Raw genomic sequence first — 24,495 nt, 5'->3', positions numbered from 1 at the left:
ATATTAATTTTAGGGACCCTAGAGAAATGTTGGTTTTTTTTTTACTCAATTTGTCCTAAAAGAAGTATCCAAGTAATCATATCGGCGCTAATGATGTCCTCGATCGCGATGATTGACGTGATGAGGGATTTCTGCTACTGCCGATGATCTGGACAGAATTCGTTTTGTGTGTGTTGGGGGGGGGGTGTTGTGTGATGACGCCGACGACCGTGCACCGCTTTTTTCCGTGCACTTGCTTCCCTAACCCTATTGGCCGGAGGCTGATCAGATGGTACGCTTTTTCCTCCCCCCCCCAGTGTTGTGTGGCACCTCACACCCCCCTTCTCTCTTCACCGCAGCAAAAGGCAAATCTCGGATAAAGTAATGGCAAAAGCACTCGGACTATAAAAGGCTACAAATCATTTTTGGTGAGGAGCGAGTACAATTGCGCGCCCCCGTCGTCCGTCCGTCCACCCAATGAGTTCCTATTTCGTCAACTCCACGTTCCCCGTGTCTCTGTCGGGGGGTCAGGACTCTCTCCTGGGCCAGATCCCCCTCTACACGTCGGGTTACAGCGACCCGCTCAGGCACTATGGAGGCGCAGCCGCCTACGGGGGGGCCGCAGCCGTGCAGGACAAGGTCTACCCGGCCTCCTACTACCAGCAAACGGCCATTTACGGGCGGGCCGGTGGCGGGGGGGCTCCGTGCGACTTTTCCGCCGCAGCAGGAGGGTTCTACAAGGACGCCGAGGGGTCGTGTGCCTTCTCCGAGGCGCCCCCGCCGCCGCTGTTTGGTGCGCAGGAGCAGGGAGTGCGCAAGGGCGAGTGCGCGGCAGGGGTTGAGCAGGGTGCGGGTGTGGACGATAAGTCCTCGGCGCTTATCTACCCGTGGATGCAGAGGATGAACGCCTGCTCGGTCGGTGAGTGCCACCCACGCAAGCATGCACACGCACTCACACTCGCACACGCATGCTTTTGCGTCGTATTGGCTTTCCGTTTACGCACGCGGCCGCCCACGCACACAAACTCCGGCCTTCACACCGAAGCCAAACAAACTACGACACAATAACAACTCGAAATGTCAAATGTTGGAAAAAACTTTAAAAGTAAACGAGGACGCTTAGAAAAATGGTCAAAAGTTAATCATTTTTCTTTTCAATATATCCACAGGCATGTGTATGACGTTGTTTTAAAACGGCGTGGACTCAATATTATATAAATATATTTTTATAAACTTCGACTACAAGCATGTGTGTTTCAAAAAACGGACCTAGCTGCATCAAGCATGCGCACTAATGTTTATGTTGTAAAGTGCTTGGCAATCTTTTTTCCCTTTGCACAATTCTTTTATGACAGCAAATATATAAATTCACACACACACACACACACACACACATATATATATATATATATATACAGTCCGGTCCTCGGACGCCACATATCCTACTTGGTTTTTGAGGTTCTTCTGCTCCTCTACAGGTGATTTCAGTCAACAGGATCTTAAACAAGCTACTGCCAACTTGCTAACGAGCTGATCATTTGTACCACCTATCGCTAAGTTGAAGAAGAAAAACCTCCAAATTTATGCAGGACATGCAGCCCTCGAGGACCGGGGTGCCCACCTCTGAGACACATAAAATATATTAAATATTTCCTTTAATGGCATTGTCTTTTTGTTTTATGATGTAAGAGTCACAGCGAATTTTCGACTTGGATCAAGAAAGTTAAACAGACATGCATTTGTATTTTTCTTTTATTTATTTAAGCCAATTTCTATTCTTTCTATCATTCTTTCTATCATATCTATCATATCTATCATATATCTCTATCTATCCATCTATCATATCTATCATACATATCTATCTATCTATCTATCTATCTATCATATCTATCAATCAATCAATCAATCAATCAATCAATCAATCAATCAATCAATCAATCAATCAATCAATCAATCAATCAATCAATCAATCAATCAATCAATCAATCAATCTATCTATCTATCTATCTATCTATCTATCTATCTATCTATCTATCTATCTAGTCTGTCTTTCTGTCTGTCTGTCTGTCTGTCTGTCTGTCTGTCTGTCTGTCTGTCTTTCTCTCTCTCTCTCTCTCTCTCTCTCTCTTTCTATCTCTATCTCACTCTATCTATCTATATTATGTTTTCATCTTATTTTATTTGTTACACGTAAATAAATTGTGATCAACCAATACAAGGACAATTCTAATCCTAATTCTACTTCTCAGCCATGCAATAAAAACACTGTGTATTTCTTTCCTATATTTTATTTATTTGCTTTATTTTTTCTGTTTATATTTATTTTTTTAAAACAGCAAAAGCTACAAAAAATAGCCAAAATGATATTTTTTCCCCAGGCAATAATATTGATTTTAAGCATTGATTTTTTAGTATTTCACAAAAATAAAATAGAATATTTTGACTCTTTTTCAAAGATGTTTTTATCATTTAACACGATTTAGTAACACCAAAACAAAACATAACAAACGAGCGCCTTTTTCTGCCATATTAGATAGTTCGTGCATATATGTAAATGTCTTTATTATTTTACCCCAAAAATGTGTCAAAACGATTTGTTTTTATAGAAACATGAGTACAAAATTTAACAAGAGATGCAATTTTTCCTGCCATATGAGATGACTTGTGCATACTGGATATTTTTTGTTTGTTTGTTTACTTACCATCCACACTGTTGAAAATCTCTATCTGCAAAAATAACAAGAACGTATATGTGTGCTTGCCTCCACCCCTTTCCCCCCTCCTAGGCCCGTTTGGCGGCAGCGGTCGCAGAGGCCGCCAGACCTACACCCGCTACCAGACGCTGGAGCTGGAGAAGGAGTTCCACTTCAACCGCTACCTGACGCGCCGGCGTCGCATCGAGATCTCGCACGCCCTTTGCTTGACCGAGAGACAGATCAAGATCTGGTTCCAGAACCGACGCATGAAGTGGAAGAAGGAGAACAAGCTGCTCAACCCCCCCAAAACGCCCGAAGAGGAGGAAGATGAGCAGGCCGACAAGAAGACTTAAAAAAATCAAATAAAAATGGACAGTCAAATTTGCTGTAGATATACGCCCCATGTGATGTGCTATATTCTAGAGCTGCTTCTGGAACTTTCTATGTGCTCTGTCTTGATATAGGGACTATGCAAACCTGTACATAAATTTGTAGCGCTTAGGGACCCTTCTCCCTCTCCCATTTTGTGGTGTTGTAAGCCTTTCGTCTGTGCTCGTCTTGTTCTTCCATCTTGTACATAAAATGTGTTGTCGTTATTTATTGCTGTAACGTGTTTGATGCAATATTTTTTGTAAATAAAAAGGACTTTTGATGAAATAAACTGAGAGTGAGTGTGTATAAGTGATAAAAGAAGAAAAAAAGAAAAAGCGGATGACTGATGAGTCGCCCTTATAAAGCGAAGGGAGGGGGCGCTGCGCTCCTGCTTTCCTCCGCTAGATGTCGCTCTTGCGCCACTCGCCGCCATCGCCTGCAGCCTTAACGACCATTATTTCGTCATCATTTGTAAGCGGCGAGCATGAATTACCTCTCAGAGTCATCAGAGAGGATTTACGACTGGTCAACAAAGGCACGTGATTCCCGAGCGCGCTCCCCATATTCGGGCGGCGTACCTGCAAAAGTACAGTAGGCCACTTGATTGCGCATAATTCATGATTGCGCCCATAAATCGTGCAAGTGCGCCAGGATTATAGCGACAAAGATCTACAAATCGCACCTTTAAAAAAGCAAAGCAAATGAGCTCCTACTTTGTAAACTCCTTCTCGGGGCGCTACCCAAATGGCTCGGACTATCACTTACTAAATTATGGCGGCGGCGGCGGCGGGGGCGCAGTGAGCGGCTCCTTCAGAGACCCTGGCACCATGCACTCCGGGTCCTTTCCCTACAACTACAATGGCATGGACCTGACCGTCAACCGAGCCAACAACGGGGGCGGCGGAGGCGGCACCGGCGGAGGTGGCGGCGCACACTTTGCGCCGGTGCCGCAGCAGCAGCAGCAGCAGCAGCAACGCGAGGACGGGCGCGGGTTCGGTTACGCCCGCCAGACCCCCGCCTGCTCTCTGGCATCTCCGGAACCGGTGCAGCCACCGCCGCCGGAGGTCAAAAGCCCCTCGCCCGGTAAAAGCGGCGGTGCATTTACGGATATCGACGACACCGCTGCAGACAACGAAGAACGCGGGTCCGGTTCGAGCGCCGGTCCTCGGGTGCAGGAGCCCGGCCTCGCCACCTCGTCCGCCGGCAACGACTGCCACGCACCACAGATCTTCCCCTGGATGAGGAAGCTGCACATCAGCCACGGTATTTAAATACTAATATACTAAAAGCACACAGTAACAAATCAGGAGTGCCAATTTCCACGGTTTCTCCCCGCAGATATGACTGGACCGGACGGCAAGCGGGCCCGGACCGCTTACACCCGCTACCAGACACTGGAGCTCGAGAAGGAGTTCCATTTCAACCGCTACCTGACGCGGCGGAGGCGGATAGAGATCGCACACGCCCTGTGTCTTTCCGAGAGACAAATCAAAATCTGGTTCCAGAACCGTCGCATGAAATGGAAGAAGGACAATAAGCTGAAGAGCATGAGCCTGGTGACGGGCGCCAGCGCCTTCCACAACTGAGCCCACCGGTCCGGTTCGGTCCACCTCTGCCCCTCATTTTGCCAACCTTGCTGCTGCTATGGAGGTGAAATATAAAAATAATAATGATGATGATGATGATGATCGAAAAAAATACTCGCTCTGAAGCGCAGCACCTTGCAGCATGCTATTGTATTAGAAAAGTAAATATTTGTTGTTCTTTTTGTGGTAGACGTGACGTCATATTGATGTAAATATGAATATTTGTGCGTTTTTTCTCCAGAGGAAAAAAATCGTCGTGATCTTATAAAAAAATGAAAAGCTGCTGCCATTTGAATGTAAACATTGAGAAGATATAGCTCGTCGATGTGTGCGTGTTTGCGCGTGCGCGCGCGTGTGACGTCCACTTTGTTTTCCAAACAAGCTTTTTGTAACGTCCGTAAACTCATAGCGCTTGGAAATAAAACTTTCTCTCTTTAGCCTGACCTTTTTTTTTTAAATTTCTCGCACGAATGAGAGTTTCCTTACCTTGCGCAGCAGATATAAAAAAAGTTGTCCGTCCTTCCCACGCGTGGTCCCCAAAAGGCAAAAAAATGGCAAAGATTGTAAAGGGCCCTATATGTCGCACAACAAAGTCACGTGAGCTCCATAAAGTTGCTTTTATGGTTTTGGGGAGTAGACAATGTTCGGTATAATTCACGCGAGCTTGAATGAGGATGACGGTTTTAACGCGCGTGGATGTTCCACGCCGTCTTTCAATAAAACGAGACGAGGCCTTTTTTATCTCTTCTATAATTCAATTTCGTGTTCCAATTCTTTCACTTTTGATTAGGGCTGATGCAAACAAAATAACAGCTTTCTTTGGTGCGGTATAAGCTGATGTTTTACTTTTTCTCTTTTGAGTGACATCCTACAGTGATTTATGCCCGACCCTGGAAGTCACCGGTCGGCCAAAGGTGCTCCAAAGGCCGCGCTGTAAAAGACACAAATCCCAATTTAGGAATGACCGAATTTCCTAAACTATACTCATATATTTAAAAATCGCACGTTCTTGCATACTTCTTAACGATATAAAAATACAATGTGTCAGTTTTCTAACAATTATTGGACGTTAAGAAGGATAATGTGCAGCCGGATGCGATGCATTATTCATGACGACGGGATCATTGGAGGGTCAGCAGACGAAACGGAGGCTGACACGCTTTTTTGCACGCCTAAGTTGCAATCATGTGCTTGTATGTCTTTTTCTTTACTCAAGTTGCAATAGGATCACGTACAAACACATCTCGAAATTAATTTCCTATTAAAAAAAACAGTAAAAAAAGATCAAAATGAAGGCTTACACGATTCCTTTGCACGCTAAATGTTAAAATCGTGAGCTTGTCTGCCGCTTTATCTGCACATGTTGCAATACCCTCACAAATAAATACATCCGGAAACTACTTTTGCTATTCATTAAAAAAACACTAAACTAAAAAGATTAAACTTATTGGATTCTTTGCACGCTAAAGTTGAAACCGTGTAATACTCTCACATACAAACACATCTGGAAATATTTTCCGGTGTGATTAAAAAACAGCCAACCAAATTGTTAAAAATGAAAGCGCGCTAAAGTGTATGACGTGTGCTTGTATCTCGTTTTATTTACACATTTTTCAATACTGTCTAATCATCACACTATTCACATAATTATTATTACGTATCGACCGACTTCAATATTTAAGATTATCTTATTTGCAATTAACAAAAAAATGCCAATGACATTTTCTTTTCAAAGCCTGTTTAAAACGTTGATAAAATAAGTTTAAAAATTAGGTTAAAATAAAAATCAATTCAATTATGTACAGTACTGTATATACAAATAGGAAAATACTATGTACATATATTCTGTTGCAAAACGCACCTCAAGTGCGGCTGAGTGTAAAAATGCGTTGTGCTGTAGCTCACATCCTATAAGTGTTTGTCCTGACATTGACACTTCTGCAAATAATTTAGCCTTTTATGGTTAGATATTTTAAATAAAAAAAAACTAAATTTGGCAGAAATAAAGTGTTTAGGTGCTTTTGTTATCAGGGTCACGATAAACATATAAATGTGCAAAATATTTCCCCATTTAATTTAAAACAACAGTGTGAAAATATACACAAGTCAAGTCATGTTTATTTGTGACGCCCTTAATCACAAAGAGTCTCAAAGGGCTGCACAGACCACTGTAAACCACAGACTATTATGACACCATCCCCTGATCTAAAACCTACATGATGGCAAGGAAAAACTCAAAAACCTCAACATGAGGAAAATGAAGAAACCTTGAGAAGGGACCTCACATGAGCTAATTCCCCTTCCAGGATGACCTGGCTGCAACAGATGTTGCAATAACAAATAATACACAGATATTGTCAACGTGCAATATAGGTCATTCTTAAGCTATAGAATCGAAAGATGTTCTAGGCCTAGTATTAAACAGTTCCACTGAGGTTACAGATCGAATTTTAGGGGGCAGGGCATTTCACAACATCGGGGCCCGAATGGAAAACGCTCTCGAACCTCGAATTTCTTCTTGGCTCTTGGGGTCGCGAGTAGGCCAGCATTTTCTGAGAAAGACTGAGTGTAAAAAGTGCTTTGTGCTGTGGCTCACGGCCTATAAGGTATTATCCTAACTTGAGCTCGTGTGCAAAAACGGCAATTTTCCATGGGTGGCTATTCCAGAAAAAAAAATCTCAATTTGCCCCAAGAAGTACTTAGCTACTTTTGTTATCAGTGTCACGATATGCAAATAACTGTGCAATATACTTTCCCATTTAATTAAAAACAACAGTGTCAAAATATGTTAAAAGAACAAAAACAAACAAAACAATAATTCCATGTGAAAAATTCAAACAATTAAGAAAATCTATTTCTCACCCCAGAAATGTGAAATCATATGTTGTATTTGCTCACAGTGTTTCCGAAGTGCAGTGGTTAGCAAAAATGTCCCAGGTTAGAGACCGGGTGGAAATATATGTAGTCCTGGAAAGGAATGGGTGGCACCTGGCTGCACTTTCCCAAGACACACCATAGGAAATGGTGTCCCTGAGACCCGTGTGGTTAAGGGATCCAACCAACAACCAACAACACAAGTATTGATGTAACGAGACCTTAAGGCCAGAGGAGGGCGCCTCAGACCAGTCTGGATGATGATGGATGTATTTTTCTCTTCTTTTTTTATCTTGGAGAAAGGAAAGGGAAGAGTGGGGGTCGCCAATGTTATAGAAGTGGAGGATTTTTTTATTTACGTTTGAGGGCTTTAAGATAAATGCTTTGGGGAGTGCACTTGTTATGTTTGTTTTTTTTGGGGGAAATAGCGGATAAGAACAACTCGTTGAAAGAGGACCACTTTGATAAAATGGTGTTGGTCGTGGTCATATATTTACACTTTTTAAAGATGTCCTGCCAAATAAATTATACATGGAGCAATTGAACATTTTAATTAGTAAAACGTTTACTAAATGATAAGTTGTGCTTTAGTTTTATGTGTTTAATCTTCCACGGATCTTTGGAGTTTATCGAGGACGCCAGTTTTTGGGGGGTTGTGCTGTCTCTTTAAGAGAGTGGCGTCAAACATGTGGACTCCGGGACTGACAAAGGTTTTCATCCTGCCCGCGAGAAAACACCTAGAGAAGCACAAGAAATAAATGAGCTGCACTTTTAAACATGTCAACTTGATGCTGCCAAAGCCAGATGCCTCTTGCAAAGCAACTGTAGCTGGGTTCATTTATTTCCTTCCACTCTCTCTCTCTCTCTCTCTCTCTCTCTCTCTCTCTCTCTCTCTCTCTCTCTCTCTCTCTCTCTCTCTCTCTCTCTCTCTCTCTCTCTCTCTCTCTCTCTTTTCCCTCTTTGGCTCTCTCTTTTGCTTCTCTACTTTTACCCATCTTTTTTATTCTCTTTTCCTCTCTATTCTCTCGCTGTTTCTGTTTTTTTCTCTCTTTTTGTCTCTCTTTGTATCTCTCTCTCTCTCTTTGTCTTTTGTCCCTCTCTTTGTCACTCTTTATAATTTTTTCTATCTTCTTCTTCCTTTCTCATTGTTTTTTCTCTCTTTATTCATGTTTTCTTTCTATTTTCTATTTTTCTTCTTTCTACTTATTTTCAGCTAAAGCATGTCCGTGTGGAGGGCTGGGGGGCTTTCTTTCTTTCTTTGTTGATTTCTTTGTTTGTTAGTTAGTTAGTTAGTTAGTTTCTTTCTTTCTTTCTTTCTTTCTTTCTTTCTTTCTTTCTTTCTTTCTTTCTTTCTTTCTTTCTTTCTTTCTTTCTTTCTTTCTTTCTTTCTTTCTTTTGGTCTCTCTCCCTCCCTCTCTTTCTTTGTCTTTCTCTTTCTCTCTCTTTCTATTTCTCTGTCTCTTTCTCTTCCTATATACATAAAATTCTTTCTTTTTAATCTACCAATCCGACCCCAGAGAGCATGGGCTAAAATGAGTTTGACACCCCAGCTTTAAGACAAGCAAGAGTTTTTAATGTTAACATTACCCACGATGTATTTCTTTTTACTTTTCATTACATGATTAACTGAGCAATACAATTGCTCCATCCAGTATCTCCCAAAATATCATACAGTTTTTTCTCAATTGATTAAGTACGTTCCTCTTCTAAGACTTGAAATTATTTAAACTTCTTGTTCAACCATCACAACATTGTATAACTAGTGCACATCATTTCTTTCAACAAGTTGGAGAAGTTTTGTACATCCACGCAAATGGTTTGGTACAATTCCTTGCTGTTTCCGACATTAACAGCTGCATCTGGCATGTTGATCAAAAACGTAAATTCATGAGTTCATTGCATACGCTTTTACATGCAAAATAGTTGAATATGGTATTGGAATTTCTCAAAATGTGCGTGCTCGTTTCTAATCATTTTCATGATTTACTTTCAAGATAAGTATTTATTTGGGTATTCTCCACAAGGGAAATTTCTATCTCTTACAATGGTTTGCTCACACTATATTCCCATCTTGGGGCCTGAAATAACACAGAAGGTCAATTTTTTTAGACACACTCGACAGGGACTTTATCCCTAAACACGAGAGGGATCGGTTTGGGGATAAGATGCCTGTCATGATTACTGATTTGGATCACCTGTGCCCGCTCATTTGGTGCCAATCGCTGCGGGCTACCTGATTGGTTAACTGTCCTTTTTTAAGCCCAGTCCTGTCAGTCTCCGGTTGTCAGTCCGTCAGCGAACCTCTGTTGTTACAAGGCAAGCATTTTGACCCTGACTCCCGCTTGTCCCGTTTTTGCACCCGTTTCTCCACCCATCCGTTCCTGATCGCCCCGTTTATCTCCGGCTCCGACATGTTTTTGATCCCGACCACGTTTTTGCTCTCCTGTCCCGACTATCGACCTGTTTTTCCATCCTTGACACCGCCATCTCCCGCTTCGCAAGATCGGATCACGATCCGCTTGCATGAGCATCTGGCTTCCAGCGTCCAGGCGCTTCCCTTCCTCTTTTTATCAATACACTTGTTGTTACCGCTACGCATTTGGGTCCTGATTCTGTTCTGGTCGTGACAATGCCAAATTTTGTGATAGTTTTGGACAATGTGAATCTCCACCAATCCAACACAATCAGGGAATGGTTTGCAATCCACAACGCAATGGTAATGGAGTTCCTCCCACCATACTCCCTATTCCTTAATCCCATTGAAGATGAATTCTCCACATGGAGATGGCAAGTGTGTAATTGCCAGCCTTACACTCTTCTAGATGCCATGAATCCATCTTTGGGTGTTTGCCTGCAAAGGTTGGATGAGACATACAAGAAGATTCTATCCACGCTGTACAACAAGAATGGACATCCGTTGGGACATGGATGAACATTTCTGGCCCATCAGAAATAAGGGGAAAAAAATAAGGTGAATATTTTCTACTATTTCTGCTTAAAACTGCTCAATCCTTTGGTTGTAGAAAATTTAGAATTTCTCTCTTGAATTGGGCCAAAGCTTCTCATTGGGGTGGAATGGTGGACCCTGAAGTCAAATCGGTTGAGAACGACATCACTAAAATATACTATAAAAACGTTAACTCAATTTATAATAAAACAAAAAAAATGCTCTTAAAAGCTTCGCGAAGAGGTTTTTGTTTTTCTATTTTCTTCCTCTCTCGGGTGTGATGGATAGTGCGCATGCGTGAGAGTTGCCTTGAATGAGGCCATTGTTGTCAGGATCATTTGTTACTTTTCCCATTCACGTCTGAGTGTGCAAAGGACAATTTTCCCCACGTTGCACAGGAGCCACCCGACACATTTTGTGACCAAACCAGAGTATGTTCACCAGAAATTCATTGTGGAACTACAGCTGTGGAATTTGTTTTGAAAACACAATTTGCATTTTTCTATACAACTGTAACAGGTACAAAGAACTGACATTACAGTATTCAAAATATAAAATGGCCGTCATATTTCTCTCTTATCTTCTGAAATTTGACACTAATTCTGCCAAAAGGGCTCTTCTATTGTGCACTTTAACGCAAATGCAGTGGACAAAAAAAAACACATACAGAGAGCGATCAACACAGCCCAAAAGATCATCTGCTGCCCTCTGCCTAGTCAAAAGTACATTGCCAGCTTGCGATCCAGTAGCAGAGCCATTAACATTATAAGAGACTCTTCCAACCTCTTTGACGTATTGCCCTCTGGTAGACGCCAGACGTCCCTCAAAACAAGGAAAAACAGGCTCGGAGACAGCTTCTTCCCCAGGGCCATCACAACCCTAAAAGAGTGCACAAAACTGTGAAAACTTATCATGTGACTTATTGTTTCTTGTTTGTCCTTTCTGTTGTTGCTAACCGTTATTGGACGAAACTGTTAAAATATATACCTTACAGTGGCGGACTGTGCAGTTTACACCTAGGCCTTCACAATTTTACTTAGCTATGTATCGTCCACAAACAAACCCGCTAAATTAGCCGGTTCGTTCCTGAATGACCTATTCCCTCCTAGGGATTTTTTTGTACATCTGTAAATGATTTAATTTCTGTTTCCTGTCTTTTTCATTCACTGTGTTTTGCACAACAAATGTAAAGTTTATTCACTAAAATAGTTTATTTGCTGTTGCACGTAACAGTCAATATTTTTTATTCATGTTTTCTTGTGTGTTTTTCAGAGATTCGAAGTTGACATTAAAGTTGCGTAGTATAAAAAAAAGCTCAAAGTTTAGGAGTTGAATGAACACAGCGACATCTTGTGGTAGAGTGAAAAATTAAATGCTACCATAATTTAATAGAATAATAGTTTTTCTTTCTAAATTATTCATTCATTTTCTGCATAGTATTACTTCATTATTGGTGATATACTGATTAAGAGGACCCCCCAAAACAGTCTATTTCTGTTGTTTTCTATTTTTAACCTTTTATAACTTTCTTCTTTTGTTAATTTTTTGCTTTAATTCCCCTCTTTTGATGTCATTACTAGCCTGAATAAATCCAACCCTCAATATCTATTTTATGGCTATAAATCATTTATTGAAGTGTCAATGATAACCTAATAAAATTGCAATATTAATCAAGAATACAGCCACACTCTACTCCCCAAATACAATTTTCATTCAGACACAAAATCTATCCTCCTGTCTTTTAAAAAAAAACAAAAAACGATTACTCTGTTGTTTCAGTTCCGTCAGAAAGCTAGTTTATATTGTGATCAAAATTAATGCTGAAAGTTGAGCTTGTCCTGTTGTATTTCTGGTATAAGTTTCCACTTTTTTAGATTACTGCCCCCTAGCTTTGGGCCTTCCAGAATCCAAATTTTAACCAATTTGAAATTTTATTGGCTGAACCCACTGCTATATCACGGCGATGTGGTGCTGTGGGGAAGCTTGCACATGAAAGATCGCAGTCCTCTGGGCAGATTTCTGAGCCTAGCAACAAGTAATACTGAAATGTGATTGGTTAAATGCTTGGATAGGAACGTACACGTCTGGAAGCAGAGCATTTTAGAGGAAAAGCAATAAAAGGAAACTGACAGACAATTAGGAATTACTGTCTCCTATGTTTATTATCATTTGTGGCTTTATTTAGGCAAAGCACAAAAATCAGCATCAGTCATTATTGATGGATAAAATATAATTATCATCAAATGATTCAAAAAATTTGGGGGGCCGGCGGAGAAGCCTTGCGGGCCCTCACGGCCCACCACTTATACCTTGTGACTTGTTTTGGGGATTTTGTTTCTGCTAAATGTTATTGCACTTTGGGGCGGCAGTAGCTCAGGAGGTAGAGCGATCGTTTTAGGATTAAGGGATCCCAGTTCGAATCCCCGCTTGTCCGTGTTACATGCCGAAGTGTCCTTGGGTAAGACACTGAACCCCCAATACCCCCAATAAGCAGGTTAGCGCCTTACATGGCTGCACAGATCACGGCCGCTATTGGGAAATGTGAAGCACAATGTAAAGCGCTTTGGGAAGTCATTAACTTGAAAAGCGCTATATAAATGCAGATCATTTCATTTCATTTCATTTCACTTATTTTCATTGCACTGTTGTCACGATGCACTATTATTTTTCTTTCACAAACATTGTACTATTATTATAACTTTTTTTCTCTTTAAAGTATTTGTTACATATTTACTCTTTAGTGTCATGTCTAATCTAGTTGCATACAGTGTTAACTACGTCGTTATCAATAACAATAAAGGCAATTCAATTCAATTTGTACTACTCAAATACATTTATATTCATGACGTCACACTTCCAAGTGTGTGTAATTTTACTTGATTTGATAGTTTTAGCATTCTTATATTCTTTGTTGACAACGACCATTTACTAATTTTTTAAAATGTAAATTTTGTCACGTGACCCGAGAAGTCTTCAGGGACGTCATTAGATGACGTCACAGAGTTTCTATATTTCTTATTTTAAGTTGCTTGAATTTCAATAGGTTTAGCATTATTGTATTCATTGTTGTCCAAAATCATTATCTTTTTGATCTTGTCTCGTGACCACAAGAACTCCTCAGGAATGTAATTATGTGACGTCATACTGAAGCCCGGTTGCTGTGTTCTCTGGCACTGTGATTAAAATCTGTTATTTTTCAATACAGAGAAACTGTTTTTGGTCGCAAATCAGAAAAAAACAATTATTGTGTGTCAATTAGTAAAAGGGGCAATCTAAACTATTTTTTAAATCCCGGTATGTGTGCGTGTTTGTTGTCAGTATGTGACTTATAGGCTCCGAAACAACTAAACCGATTTTTGTTGAGAATTTACACAGTTGTACTTTAGGTTTCGGCGAGGGTCTTAAGCTAGGTTTTGTGTCAAAGGACCCACAAAAAATACAACAATTTCTTGGGGTCTCTAAGGCCCTCTGGTAGCTAAACTTGGTACTGCAGCCCCGGACCACCGACCACTCCAAGCAATCGAATGGAATTTACTATCGGTCCGGGGCATTTTGCTTGTGTCAAATGAAAGCAGATTTCTTCACCTATGCGTGTCAAGAACCGTAACTGGATCAGGACCCAAATGCGTGATGTTTCTCACACAAGCTTTTTATTTTACGGGAAATGGGGCGTCATGCACGTTAGGCAGCAGTATGGCATGGAATGACAGGAAGCCGTAGGCCGACGAGATCGATACCAATTGCCCGAGCAGATATCGGACAAGTGGGGTCGATACCGGACAGGACGGGACAGACAGGATTGATATCAAAACAGGATATCAAAATTAAACAGGACAAACTAGACAGGAACGAAACTGGAAACCGATACACAGGACAAAATAAACGGGAACAATACCGGACAGGAAATACCAACAGCAAACAAGACCGAGTAAAAACCCACGTCTTGCGGGGCAGAGGTTTGTTGATGGACTGACAAAAGGTGAGTGAGAGCACTGAGCTTAAATAGAAAGAAAGCCAATCTGTCAACGAGCCGCAGCTGGCGCCACACGGGCGGAGCCAATTGGGTGGCATGGCAACCGTGACAATATGTATTTTTACAAAAGTTCATCTGGCTTTTCTTTTTTTTTTCAAAACAACATTGTATTTATTTTAGTGAACGAAGGTTTTTGTTTATTACCACTAGGAGGTGCTGGATAATACACACTTTCCCTTGACTGTGCTTTCTTTTATTCAATAAACTTTATTGATTCATTCAAACATGAAATCCATTCACGTGCACGGGAGATAATTTATTTGATTTTATCTCATTCGATTTATTTTTTTGGTTAGGACTCGAAAAAAATGTTACCTCAAAGACGTGCTTTCAACTTCTCTTTGATGTTATTTCTATTATCATTCTTGGAATAAACCTTATTACAATTAATATGGGCAGGTTTTCACTCATATTTGTGTCATTATTTGTGGAAAATGAATCACAGTTTGCTGTTCACGGAACCCTTAACCGCCAGGATTGTAGGAGAACCACTTCCTGTTGTGTGTCTTGGGCGAGTACAGCCTGACATTACCCATTCCTCTCAAGTCATTTTTTTATTCCATTAAATAAATAAGTTAAAAATCCATGTGACAACCATAAAGATTTAGTATTATTTTAAGTATATATTGGTTATCTTACCAGGACCACTAGTCAGTGCAATAAGAATTATGTACCCAAAATGAGAATTTCTGGTTTATAATAAAAAGGAAATCATTTATTGGATGGGGTTCTCATTACGTAGATCACGATCTACTGGTGGATCACTGAGGAAAGTATTCAGTGCATTGTATTTGTTGGGACAGACTACAACTTAGCAGTCAAATGCAGCAATGTTGCTTAGCAGCAGTAGCAAATTGAGCTCCAAATGTTGTCGATATAATGAGTCATTTTTTTCAATTATTTGTTTTAAATTTTTGCTTATGATGGAATAAGTACTTATGATTAAGTATCTAACTGAAATGCTATATTTGAATTTGTCAAACAAAGGTAGTTGTATTTTATCAATATGCCTTACAAATGAATAAAAGAATACTGCTAATAAAATTATTATTTAGTGATTTTTAACCACGTGGAGATGGCAAGTATTGGCCACGTTTGAGTACAGCTAGGTATTTAATATTTTCCGATTAATTGAACTGCATTATAGCAATCGTGTTTTGAATGAAAAAAGTGGCTATTAAGAAGACTGACTTTAATTGAAATGAAATTATCTGTATTTATATAGCGCTTTTCAAGTCAATGACTTCCCAAAGCGCGTTACAATGTGCTTCACATTTCCCAATAGCGGCCGTGCAGCCATGTAAGGCGCTAACCTGCATATTGTGGGTATTAGGGGTTCAGTGTCATACCCAAGGACACTTCGACATGTACCACGGAGGAGCCGGATTCGAAATGCGATCTCTTGATCCTTTATCAAGCGCTCTACCTCCTGGGCCACTGCCGCTCCAACACTAATAAAAAAGGCTTTTTTTACCGCTACACTGCTCTTGAATCTCAATTTTATTGTGGCCGGTGGATCATTTTTCTTGGCTATTTTGTATCACAAGCTGAAAAAGTGTAAACACTCCTGATTTAGATGATGACCTTAATGGTACATTGTGTAATATTTGACCACTAGATGGCACTGCATTGTCTACTGAGAGCAAACACCAGTGCCAAATGAGGAAAGCCTATTGCAGCAAAATGTCAGACAAGCATGGTGGTGACTACTATAGGATTCGGTAAAAGAAACACAAATATCCTACGAAAATTTACAAAAATTAACACTGGTATGATTGTTCATGGTCATAATTTTTGCCTAATTCAAATCATTGTTTTTGTTAACTGAGGCTCTAAATTTTACACACTGTCCCTTTAAAAATGTCCCTAATTTATATAGATTAAAATACTGTTATTTTTTGATATATATGTTAAAGAGGAATAATAACAAGAGTATATTTGGGTATCCGTGCTTAAAACTGTTAACAATTTGAAAGGCAACCCTCTCCTGCAAGCCACTTAAATATCGAAATTGTCTTTTCCTGATGGCTGTTTAATTTCCACAAAGAGGCCATCGGGCGTCCTCAACAATAAAAAAAAATTCCCGTCTTCTCCTCGTTATCATTATCACGATATGCACGATAACCACAAACGTTTTTCCCCCTCTCCGTGCACGCGCATCACTCACGCGCAGACAGATAGAGCGCCAGGGCGCGCTTGATTGGCGCAAACGCATTCTGTCCGTCTGCCTCGTCTGCAACAAAACATCTACGAATTCTGAACAAGGATTATTTTCTTCTTTTAGAAGGAAAAAAAACAATTGTTGAAAAGAAATCCAGGCATCTTCGGCCCGCTTCCGCGTGCGCGTGCGGGTATGTGCGCTTCGTTCCGAGGTAAGACGCGCTCGCTGATGTGTCTTTATGATTTACGATGACTCCAAGCTCGCTCGGTTCAAGCAGAGTTCACATGCCCAAGCTCTCCTCTTTCGTTTTCTCCTCCCTTTCTTCCTTCTCTTCTTTCTCCTTCTTTTTCGTCTCGTTCATTGACGATGCATGCAATCGTGTTTACATCTCTGTTTCCATCCCATGAAGAACAAAAGCGCCGACCAACACAAAGGGATTTTTTTAATTTTGTGTTTAAAAACTATCATTTTAATTCATTGTTACTGCATTAAAGGGATTTTTGATGAATACATATAATTATAGCGCTATTGTTTTTATATATCATATTTCCAAGTGTCCCCCCACCCCCTAACCAAAAACCGATTAAAACCCAGCGTTATAATGATGATAATAAGCACCACTTAAAAAATCTTTGAAAACAAGAAATACACTTTGTAAAAGTACAAGAACAATAACAATATGAAATGTGTATTTTTACATATTGTGTCTTGTAATGGCCCTTTAGATGTTAAACATTTTAGAGGACGTGGTAAAAAAAAAAAACATTTTCTTTTAAATTACTGCATGGCTTAAAAATAACCCATAATAAAAGATAAGAACGAAAATAAAAGATCAAAGTCCTGTATATAAAAAACTTTGTGACATCAAAAAAACATACATTTATTTTTAGATTTATAGAACAATTAAAAGATACAAAAAAACGATGTTACGTTCAAGAGTAAATTCCTACTTAACTATACGGCTTAATTGGTTTTATTTTAATTCACAAATAATTGGAATATATTTCAATAACTCTCACTGGATTGCCCTAAGGCCAATTCACACCCCGTAGTGTTTTTACTTCAGAACTGTCTCAGAAAATGAAAATAAAATGAATCTTCTCATCCAAAGCCCGACGGTTTTTCCATTAGGCCACTTGGTCTTTATCGCCATTATACAATAATATAATGAAATTGAATGGCTTCTCCAGTGCAAGTAAAAACCAATCAAAATCAATATATATAAAATGCGCCAAAGGATAAAAAGCGTTAAAAACGATCTATTGATGATATTTAATAAGTAAGCATTTGTACAGTACATTGTGCTCATAGTCGCTAAATATCGTTGTTTATCTTCTGCAATGCAATTCAAAATAAAGGAAAAATGTCATACATTCTGGATTCTTTATCAAGTGAGATATTGCAAGTATTTTATCTTTTTAATATTGCTGATTACGATGTACAGCCTCCTAGTAATGATATTACAATATTTTGAGAAGGGAGATTTAATGTTTTCTTGGCCGTAATTCGCAGAATAAAATATAAACAATTTTTTAGTTGATTTGTAATAAATCCAGAATCTATGCGTTTTTAGTCACAATATTATCTTTTTTCCAGCAGTCTTTTCCACAAATTGTGTTATCCATTCAAAGTCAAGTCATATTTATATGTAGAGTCCTTTATTACAAAAAGTCTTAAATGGTTGCACAGACCACCATTACAACAAGGGAAATTTATAGATTTATATCAGATGCAGGTGTTGATTTATTTCAATGCGATAATTGCTTTTAAAGGAATTGATAGTTTAACAATGATAAATATTAACGAATGGATGTTTTGGACTACTTTATATATTAATTTATATTTATTGAGTTGAAACATCCACTTGAATGTTGGAAACTTGCGTGTGCGTCCCGTGCATCTTGCTTCGGGACTATTCACGTCAGTGAACCATTGAGCAGATAAGATGGATCATTTTGGGAGGTGGGGGGGTTTCCCAAGCCCTCCCCGATTCTGCCTTCTTTCAGGTTCCCTGCGAGAGCTGCCATGTGACATTTTCCGCGTCACAAGGTCAAAAGGCCTCGCCGTGCGCCTGCCATGGAAAGTAGCCAGCAGCATGAATTGCAACAACAGCAGCGTGGTGCGTTCGCGTGCAACAAGCAATCGCTGGAAAAACACGTTTTCCCTTGGATGAAAGAGTCAAGACAAGCCAAGCACAAAATCACCCTCGCAGGTGAGTTATGTCCTCCACATAAAACAACCTTCATTAATAATGTGTTTGTAATACACTCAATAAACACTTGGGTCAAAAATAACCCAAGTTTGAGGCAAAGTTGAACAATTCAATTGAATTGATTCCACCCAAGGTCCAGTGTTGTTTTGTAAAAAGCAAGAATTCCCAGAATAATGTATCATTTTCTAGTTTTTCATTATATGAGATAATTCAACAAGGATTAATTTGTTGAACCCCTAAAAAATGTTTGTTTTATAATTAAGAGTGGGCTTTTTTTTCGAACAACGCAAAAAAATGGGTCAACTTGACCCAAGTTTTGGGTTGGACCCGTTATGGAACCAATCATTTTTAGAGTGTAAATGAAAATTAAGTTCGTAAATGTTTAAATAAAACAATAATTTAAGTAGTTATAAACAATAAAAAAAAAAAAAAAAAAAAAAAAAAAAAAACTACAAACACACAAAAAACTCACAAAAATGCAAATCTTAAAGGGACAGTGTGTATCATTCAATACTGTAAAAGAAACAATAATTATTTGAAAAATAATCCAAAAAACATGAAGTATTATCCAAAGATGTATTTTTGAAACAGTCATAGCTCGAGAAATGTGCATTTATATACATACTATAAGCCTGACCTAGAGGGTATTGCCATATTTCTCTACCATCTTGCTGCTATCGGCACCAAAAAATCTGCAAAAAAGGCTTGGCAAAATACGAGAACAAAATTGGGGCTGTTAGCTATAGTTTGGATGCTTCCTTGTGCTTTTTAGCACTCGTTTTTTGGTTGCTGAGACAATACAGTGACATCTATTGGTCAAATAATACTCACTGCCCTATTGATCTGTTTTTTAATGCAAAAACAACAACAACAATCAATGATAATATAAACACTGTATTCGATATATTATAAATTAAACATATTACAGTTCTAAGGTCTTGGGAACCTCTTGTGTGGGTTCGAATCCAGCTACCGGACTTCCTGTGCGGAGTTTGTATGTTCTCCCCGTGCTTGCGTGGGTTTCCTCCGGGCACTCCGGTTTCCTCCCACATTCCAAAGACATGCATTTCAGGTGGATTGGCCGGTCCAAATTGTCCCTAGGTGTGAATGAGCGAGAAAGTTGTCTGTCCCTGTTTGCCCTGCGATTGGCTGGCAACCAGTTCAGGGTGTCCCCTGCCCACTGCCCGATGATTGCTGGGATGGGCTCCAGCACCCCCGCGACCCTAATGAGGATAAGCGGTGCAGCTAATGAGATGAGATGAGATATTAAAAGTATAAAAAATATTTTTAATAACTAACAAAAATAAGGCAAACATTAAAAATAAGAGAAATGATATAGCGGGTTTGTTATGCAAAATGGTATATTTGACATGTATTAAATATATATTCAAAATATTACGATTTAAAATCTAACAATTTAAAACACTGAATATTAATAAATGACACAATGAAACAATTAATAATAAAAAAGTAGGACGACCTTGAATCCCAATTGAAGGTTTTATTACACAATAAGAGTAGACTATTTATTATTAATAATATTATTAATAACATAGGTAAAAGAGCAAAATTAATAATAACAGAGGTTATATGGCTTTAAATCTCACTTGCAGGTTTTGTTAAGCAAGAACAGGTCGTTCATTAGAATAGTAATAATATATATATATATATATATATATATATATATATATATATATATATATATATATATATATATATCATTATCTCATTAGCTGCAACCGCTTATCCTCAGTAGGGTCGCGGGGGTGCTGGAGCCCATCCCAGCAATCATCGAGCAGTGGGCAGGGGACAACAAACATAATAAAATAATAATTTATAATAACTCTCGAAACTTCAAAAGACGAATATCATTAAAACAAGACAACATGATTTTAAATCAACCTTGCAGGTTTCTTGGGCAAAAAAAGACAATTAGAAGGACAGTGAGTATTATTTGGCGCCTCCCAGTGGTTAAAAACACTTCGTCAAAGAAAAACAGCGTTTTGTTGAATTTATAAACATAAATACATTAACTAATACATAAAAAATGCATCGTTTTTAATATTCATAAGGTTGAGAAAATTGCATTTGTTTGACATGAGGTGAGGCTAACTCAAAAGGAGCTGACATGATTGTCAGCCATCTTGCTGCTTTGGGTACACCCAAAACCCGGTTTTTACTTCTTTGTCTTCTTTTTTTTCTTATTGCCTTTTTTTCTTCCTTTCTTTTTTCTTCTTCTTCTGTTTTTCTTATTTTTCCTTTACTTATATTTCTTATTTCATTTGTATATTTCGTTTCCTCATTTTTTCATTTTTTTCTTGACTTCATTTTTTGTTTCTTTTTTTGTTTTTTGCCGCTTGTTTATTTCCTTATTTTCCTTTTTTCTTTTCACTTTCCTTTTTTCTTGTTTTTTTAATCCTTTTTCTCTTTTTCGGTTTCCTTGCTCCTTTACCCTCTTATTTTCTTGATTGTTATTTCTTCCTTCTTTTTACCTTTTTCTTTTTCTTGTTTTTTCATTTTCTTTTATTTTTTACTTTCATTTTTCGCTTCTGTTTTTTACTTTCCTTTATTTTATCATTTCTCCTATATTTTCTATTTGTCTTGTTTCCCTTCCTTTTCCTTTCTTTCTTTCATTTTCTTTTATTCTTTTTATTTCTGTTTCTTCTTATGATTTTCATTTATTCTTCTTTATATTCTTATTTTCCTTCTTCCTTTCCGGATTTTTCTTCTTTTCTCTTGTCTTTATTTTATTTTGCTTCCTTCTTTTTACTTTTTTCTTTTCCTTATTTCTTTTCCTTTATTCTTTTTCCTTTTTCTTCTGTTTTTCCTTTTTCTTCTTTATTTTCTCATTTCTCCCATTTTTTCTTTTGTCTTTTATTTTTTTCCTTTTACATTTTTTTTATTCTTTCATTTTCCTTTATTTTTTGACTTCTCTTTCTTTTGTTTTTAATTTTTGTCTTCTTGAAATCATTCCCTTCTTTTTTTCTACTTTTTTCTTTGTTTTATTCCTTCTTTCCTTTTTTCTTCTTTCATTTCCCTTTATTATTTTTTTTACTATTTTCTTATTAATTATCCCTTTTCTTCTTTTATTTCTTTTTTATTCAATATTTTCTCTTGTTACCTTATTTTACTCTCTTTTCTTTTTCTCTCCCTTTTTAAAATTCTCAGTTGGCTGGGCAAAAAATGAGAAGGAAATCATGGTGCAGTTTGGTCACTTTGAGTTTACGTAATTTGTATTCCTCCTTGTGCTCTTTAGCACACCTTTTTGGTTGCGTGACATCATACAGTGACACTTAGTATTATTATTCACTGTCCCTTTAATGAATAATCAAACAGAAGTCATTTGGCAATTATGTTGGGTTTTGAAATGACTTTTTGAACGCTTCTTACGAATCAGATCTGGGCAACGTGACCAACGAGGGCGGCGTCTCGCGCAAGCGCACACGCACGGCCTACACTAGCGCGCAACTTCTGGAGCTGGAGAAGGAGTTCCACCTGAGCCGCTACCTGCCGCGGCCGAGGCGGCTGGAGATGGCCGCCCTGCTTCACCTCCACGAGAGACAAATTAAGATCTGGTTCCAGAATCGACGCATGAAGCAGAAGAAGGACGACAAAATCCTGTGGGCCTCGCCGCAGACCACCGAGACCCCGCCCACTTCGGGGTACCTGCCGGTGGGCGGGGTCTACCGGCAGGTAGCGCAACACTGGTCCGACGATCCGGCAGCGTCGGACTTGGGCTACGACCCCACGCATGCGCACAACCCCGACCAGCAATATTTGTCGTGCAGCCCCCACGAAAGGATCATGCGAGCTCCCAAACTCACGCACTTGTAATTTATTGTAAACAACATAAAAAAAATGCACCTACTAAGTTTGAAAAAAAAAAAACGAAAATAAAACGACTTTGAGGGGCTGGGATTGGGCATACAGTACACACATTTAAGTTAAATATGGAGATTAAAGGGACAGTGTGTATAATTTAGCACTCCTGGTAGTAAAAAAAACAACCACGTTAATTTCAAAGAAAACAATATTGATTTGAATCATAAGCAAAAATACATAAACTATCTAACCAAACAAAAGTGGCAGACATTTCATAAAATTGCTTTAATTCACATTTTCTTCCTCCCACTCCTTTTCAGGCATTCTGTTATAATTTATGTTGGATAACTGCCTTAAATGATTGAATGAATGAATGAATGAATGAATTAATGAATAAATGTGTATAAACCCTAAAGTAAACAAACAACAACAATAGTTAGTTAAGAAAATGTCTATTTAAAAAAATAATAATCGTAGGTGTAGAAATCTGTATTCAGTTGACATAATGACAATTTTTAACTTCTTTTTCTCCTCGTTTATTTCTTATGTTTTTTCTCATTTCTTCTTCTCCTTTCTTTATTTCTTTGATTTTGTACTTTTCTTTCTTTTTTATCATTCTTTTCTTCTTTTTTCTTTTATATTCGGTTTTTCTCCCATTTCCTTCTTTTTTCTTACTTTCTCTTTTCTCTTTTTCCATTTTTCTTTTCTGTTTTCCCTGGTCCTTTCATCTTGTATTCCCCCATTATTATATATGTTTTATTTTTTCTCTTTCAAGGTTGGGCAAAAAATAACAGGGAAATCGGTGCATTTTGGTCACTTTAGAATCCATAGTTTGTGTTTTTCCACGTGCATTTTAGAACTTTTTTAGTTTCACAACACATTAGAGTGACATCCACTGCTCAAATATAACAAACACACTGTCTCTTTAAAAAAAACTGTTACAACATTGAAAAAAATAATCAATTGAGTCGGTATGCACACATTTGCCTAAAACGCAACATGTCCAGAGTTCGAGACCGGGTGGAAATATGTGTTGGCCTGGAGAAGGATGGGCGCTACCAGGCTGGAGTTGGCCAAGACACACCACGGGAAATGGTCCCCCTACGACACGTGTGGTTAAGGGATCCAACCAACGAACCCTAGACAGTGCAACCAAAATTGGATACATTTGACCCAACAAACATGTCAGAAGAAACGGATTTTTTGTTAGATGGATTTTTAAGTGGACCAGAGTGAAAAACATTTGCTTTTATGATTTAATAGTGCTGTACGGAATTTGGAACTGTTTTACTTGCTGATGCCATTTTTTGGTTTGTGTCATCATTGCAGACACTGTCAAGCTCCCTATGTTGCACGTGCAAGTATGTGCATTTCTTAAACTGCTTGAATAAACTGTCCTTTTTTTAATCTCTTTTGGGTGGTCCGGTTAGAATTTAGACTATACTCAAAACAAGCCTTTTATTACTTTCACCATTTTCATGCTACAATAACAAAAAAACTGCAGCGACGAGCATAAAGTCACTCATCAAAGACAAGCCCACCTCCTTCATTTCCTACCGAATATGTTTTGCAGCCTGAACAGCGTTGCTAAAAGTAAGATAAAAGCAGATAGGCCCAGTGGAAAAAATACAAGGGCTATTTGAACTCACTTTGGCATTATTAACTCATACTGAAATATTCTACTGTCAACTTTGGACGGACACGTTAAAAGGCGTAGGGCAACTTTAACTCTAAAACGGGCCTAACTAAAATGACAACCGGTTTTACGGTAATTTTGTTGGATCCAATAATTGGCTTGGTGAAAATCTCGATA

At 38.7% G+C, this 24,495-nt stretch overlaps 3 protein-coding genes across 3 annotated transcripts; all 3 read left to right on the top strand.

The window, feature by feature from the left end:
• The first annotated feature begins 371 nt into the window (after positions 1-371).
• Positions 372-3,329, top strand: hoxb6b (homeobox B6b). The gene is made up of 2 exons (XM_088323282.1): positions 372-898; positions 2,766-3,329. The coding sequence occupies exons 1-2, from the start codon at positions 457-459 to the stop codon at positions 3,026-3,028; spliced, it is 705 nt and encodes a 234-aa protein (XP_088179408.1). The 5' UTR covers positions 372-456; the 3' UTR covers positions 3,029-3,329.
• A 279-nt stretch (positions 3,330-3,608) lies between these two features.
• On the top strand, positions 3,609-5,032 carry hoxb5b (homeobox B5b). Its single transcript, XM_088323281.1, has 2 exons — positions 3,609-4,310; positions 4,386-5,032. The coding sequence occupies exons 1-2, from the start codon at positions 3,749-3,751 to the stop codon at positions 4,631-4,633; spliced, it is 810 nt and encodes a 269-aa protein (XP_088179407.1). The 5' UTR covers positions 3,609-3,748; the 3' UTR covers positions 4,634-5,032.
• Positions 5,033-18,643: 13,611 nt separating this feature from the next.
• Positions 18,644-24,017, top strand: LOC148347086 (homeobox protein Hox-D3-like). Its single transcript, XM_088323441.1, has 2 exons — positions 18,644-18,860; positions 22,258-24,017. Exons 1-2 carry the CDS (start codon positions 18,725-18,727, stop codon positions 22,692-22,694), a joined length of 573 nt encoding a protein of 190 aa, XP_088179567.1. The 5' UTR covers positions 18,644-18,724; the 3' UTR covers positions 22,695-24,017.
• The last annotated feature ends 478 nt before the right edge of the window (positions 24,018-24,495 follow it).

The sequence above is a fragment of the Urocampus carinirostris genome, chromosome 19, assembly GCF_059441175.1.
Source record: "Urocampus carinirostris isolate Australia breed hairy pipefish chromosome 19, RoL_Ucar_1.0, whole genome shotgun sequence".
NCBI lineage: Eukaryota > Metazoa > Chordata > Actinopteri > Syngnathiformes > Syngnathidae > Urocampus > Urocampus carinirostris.
This window is presented reverse-complemented; position numbering and strand designations above follow the sequence as displayed.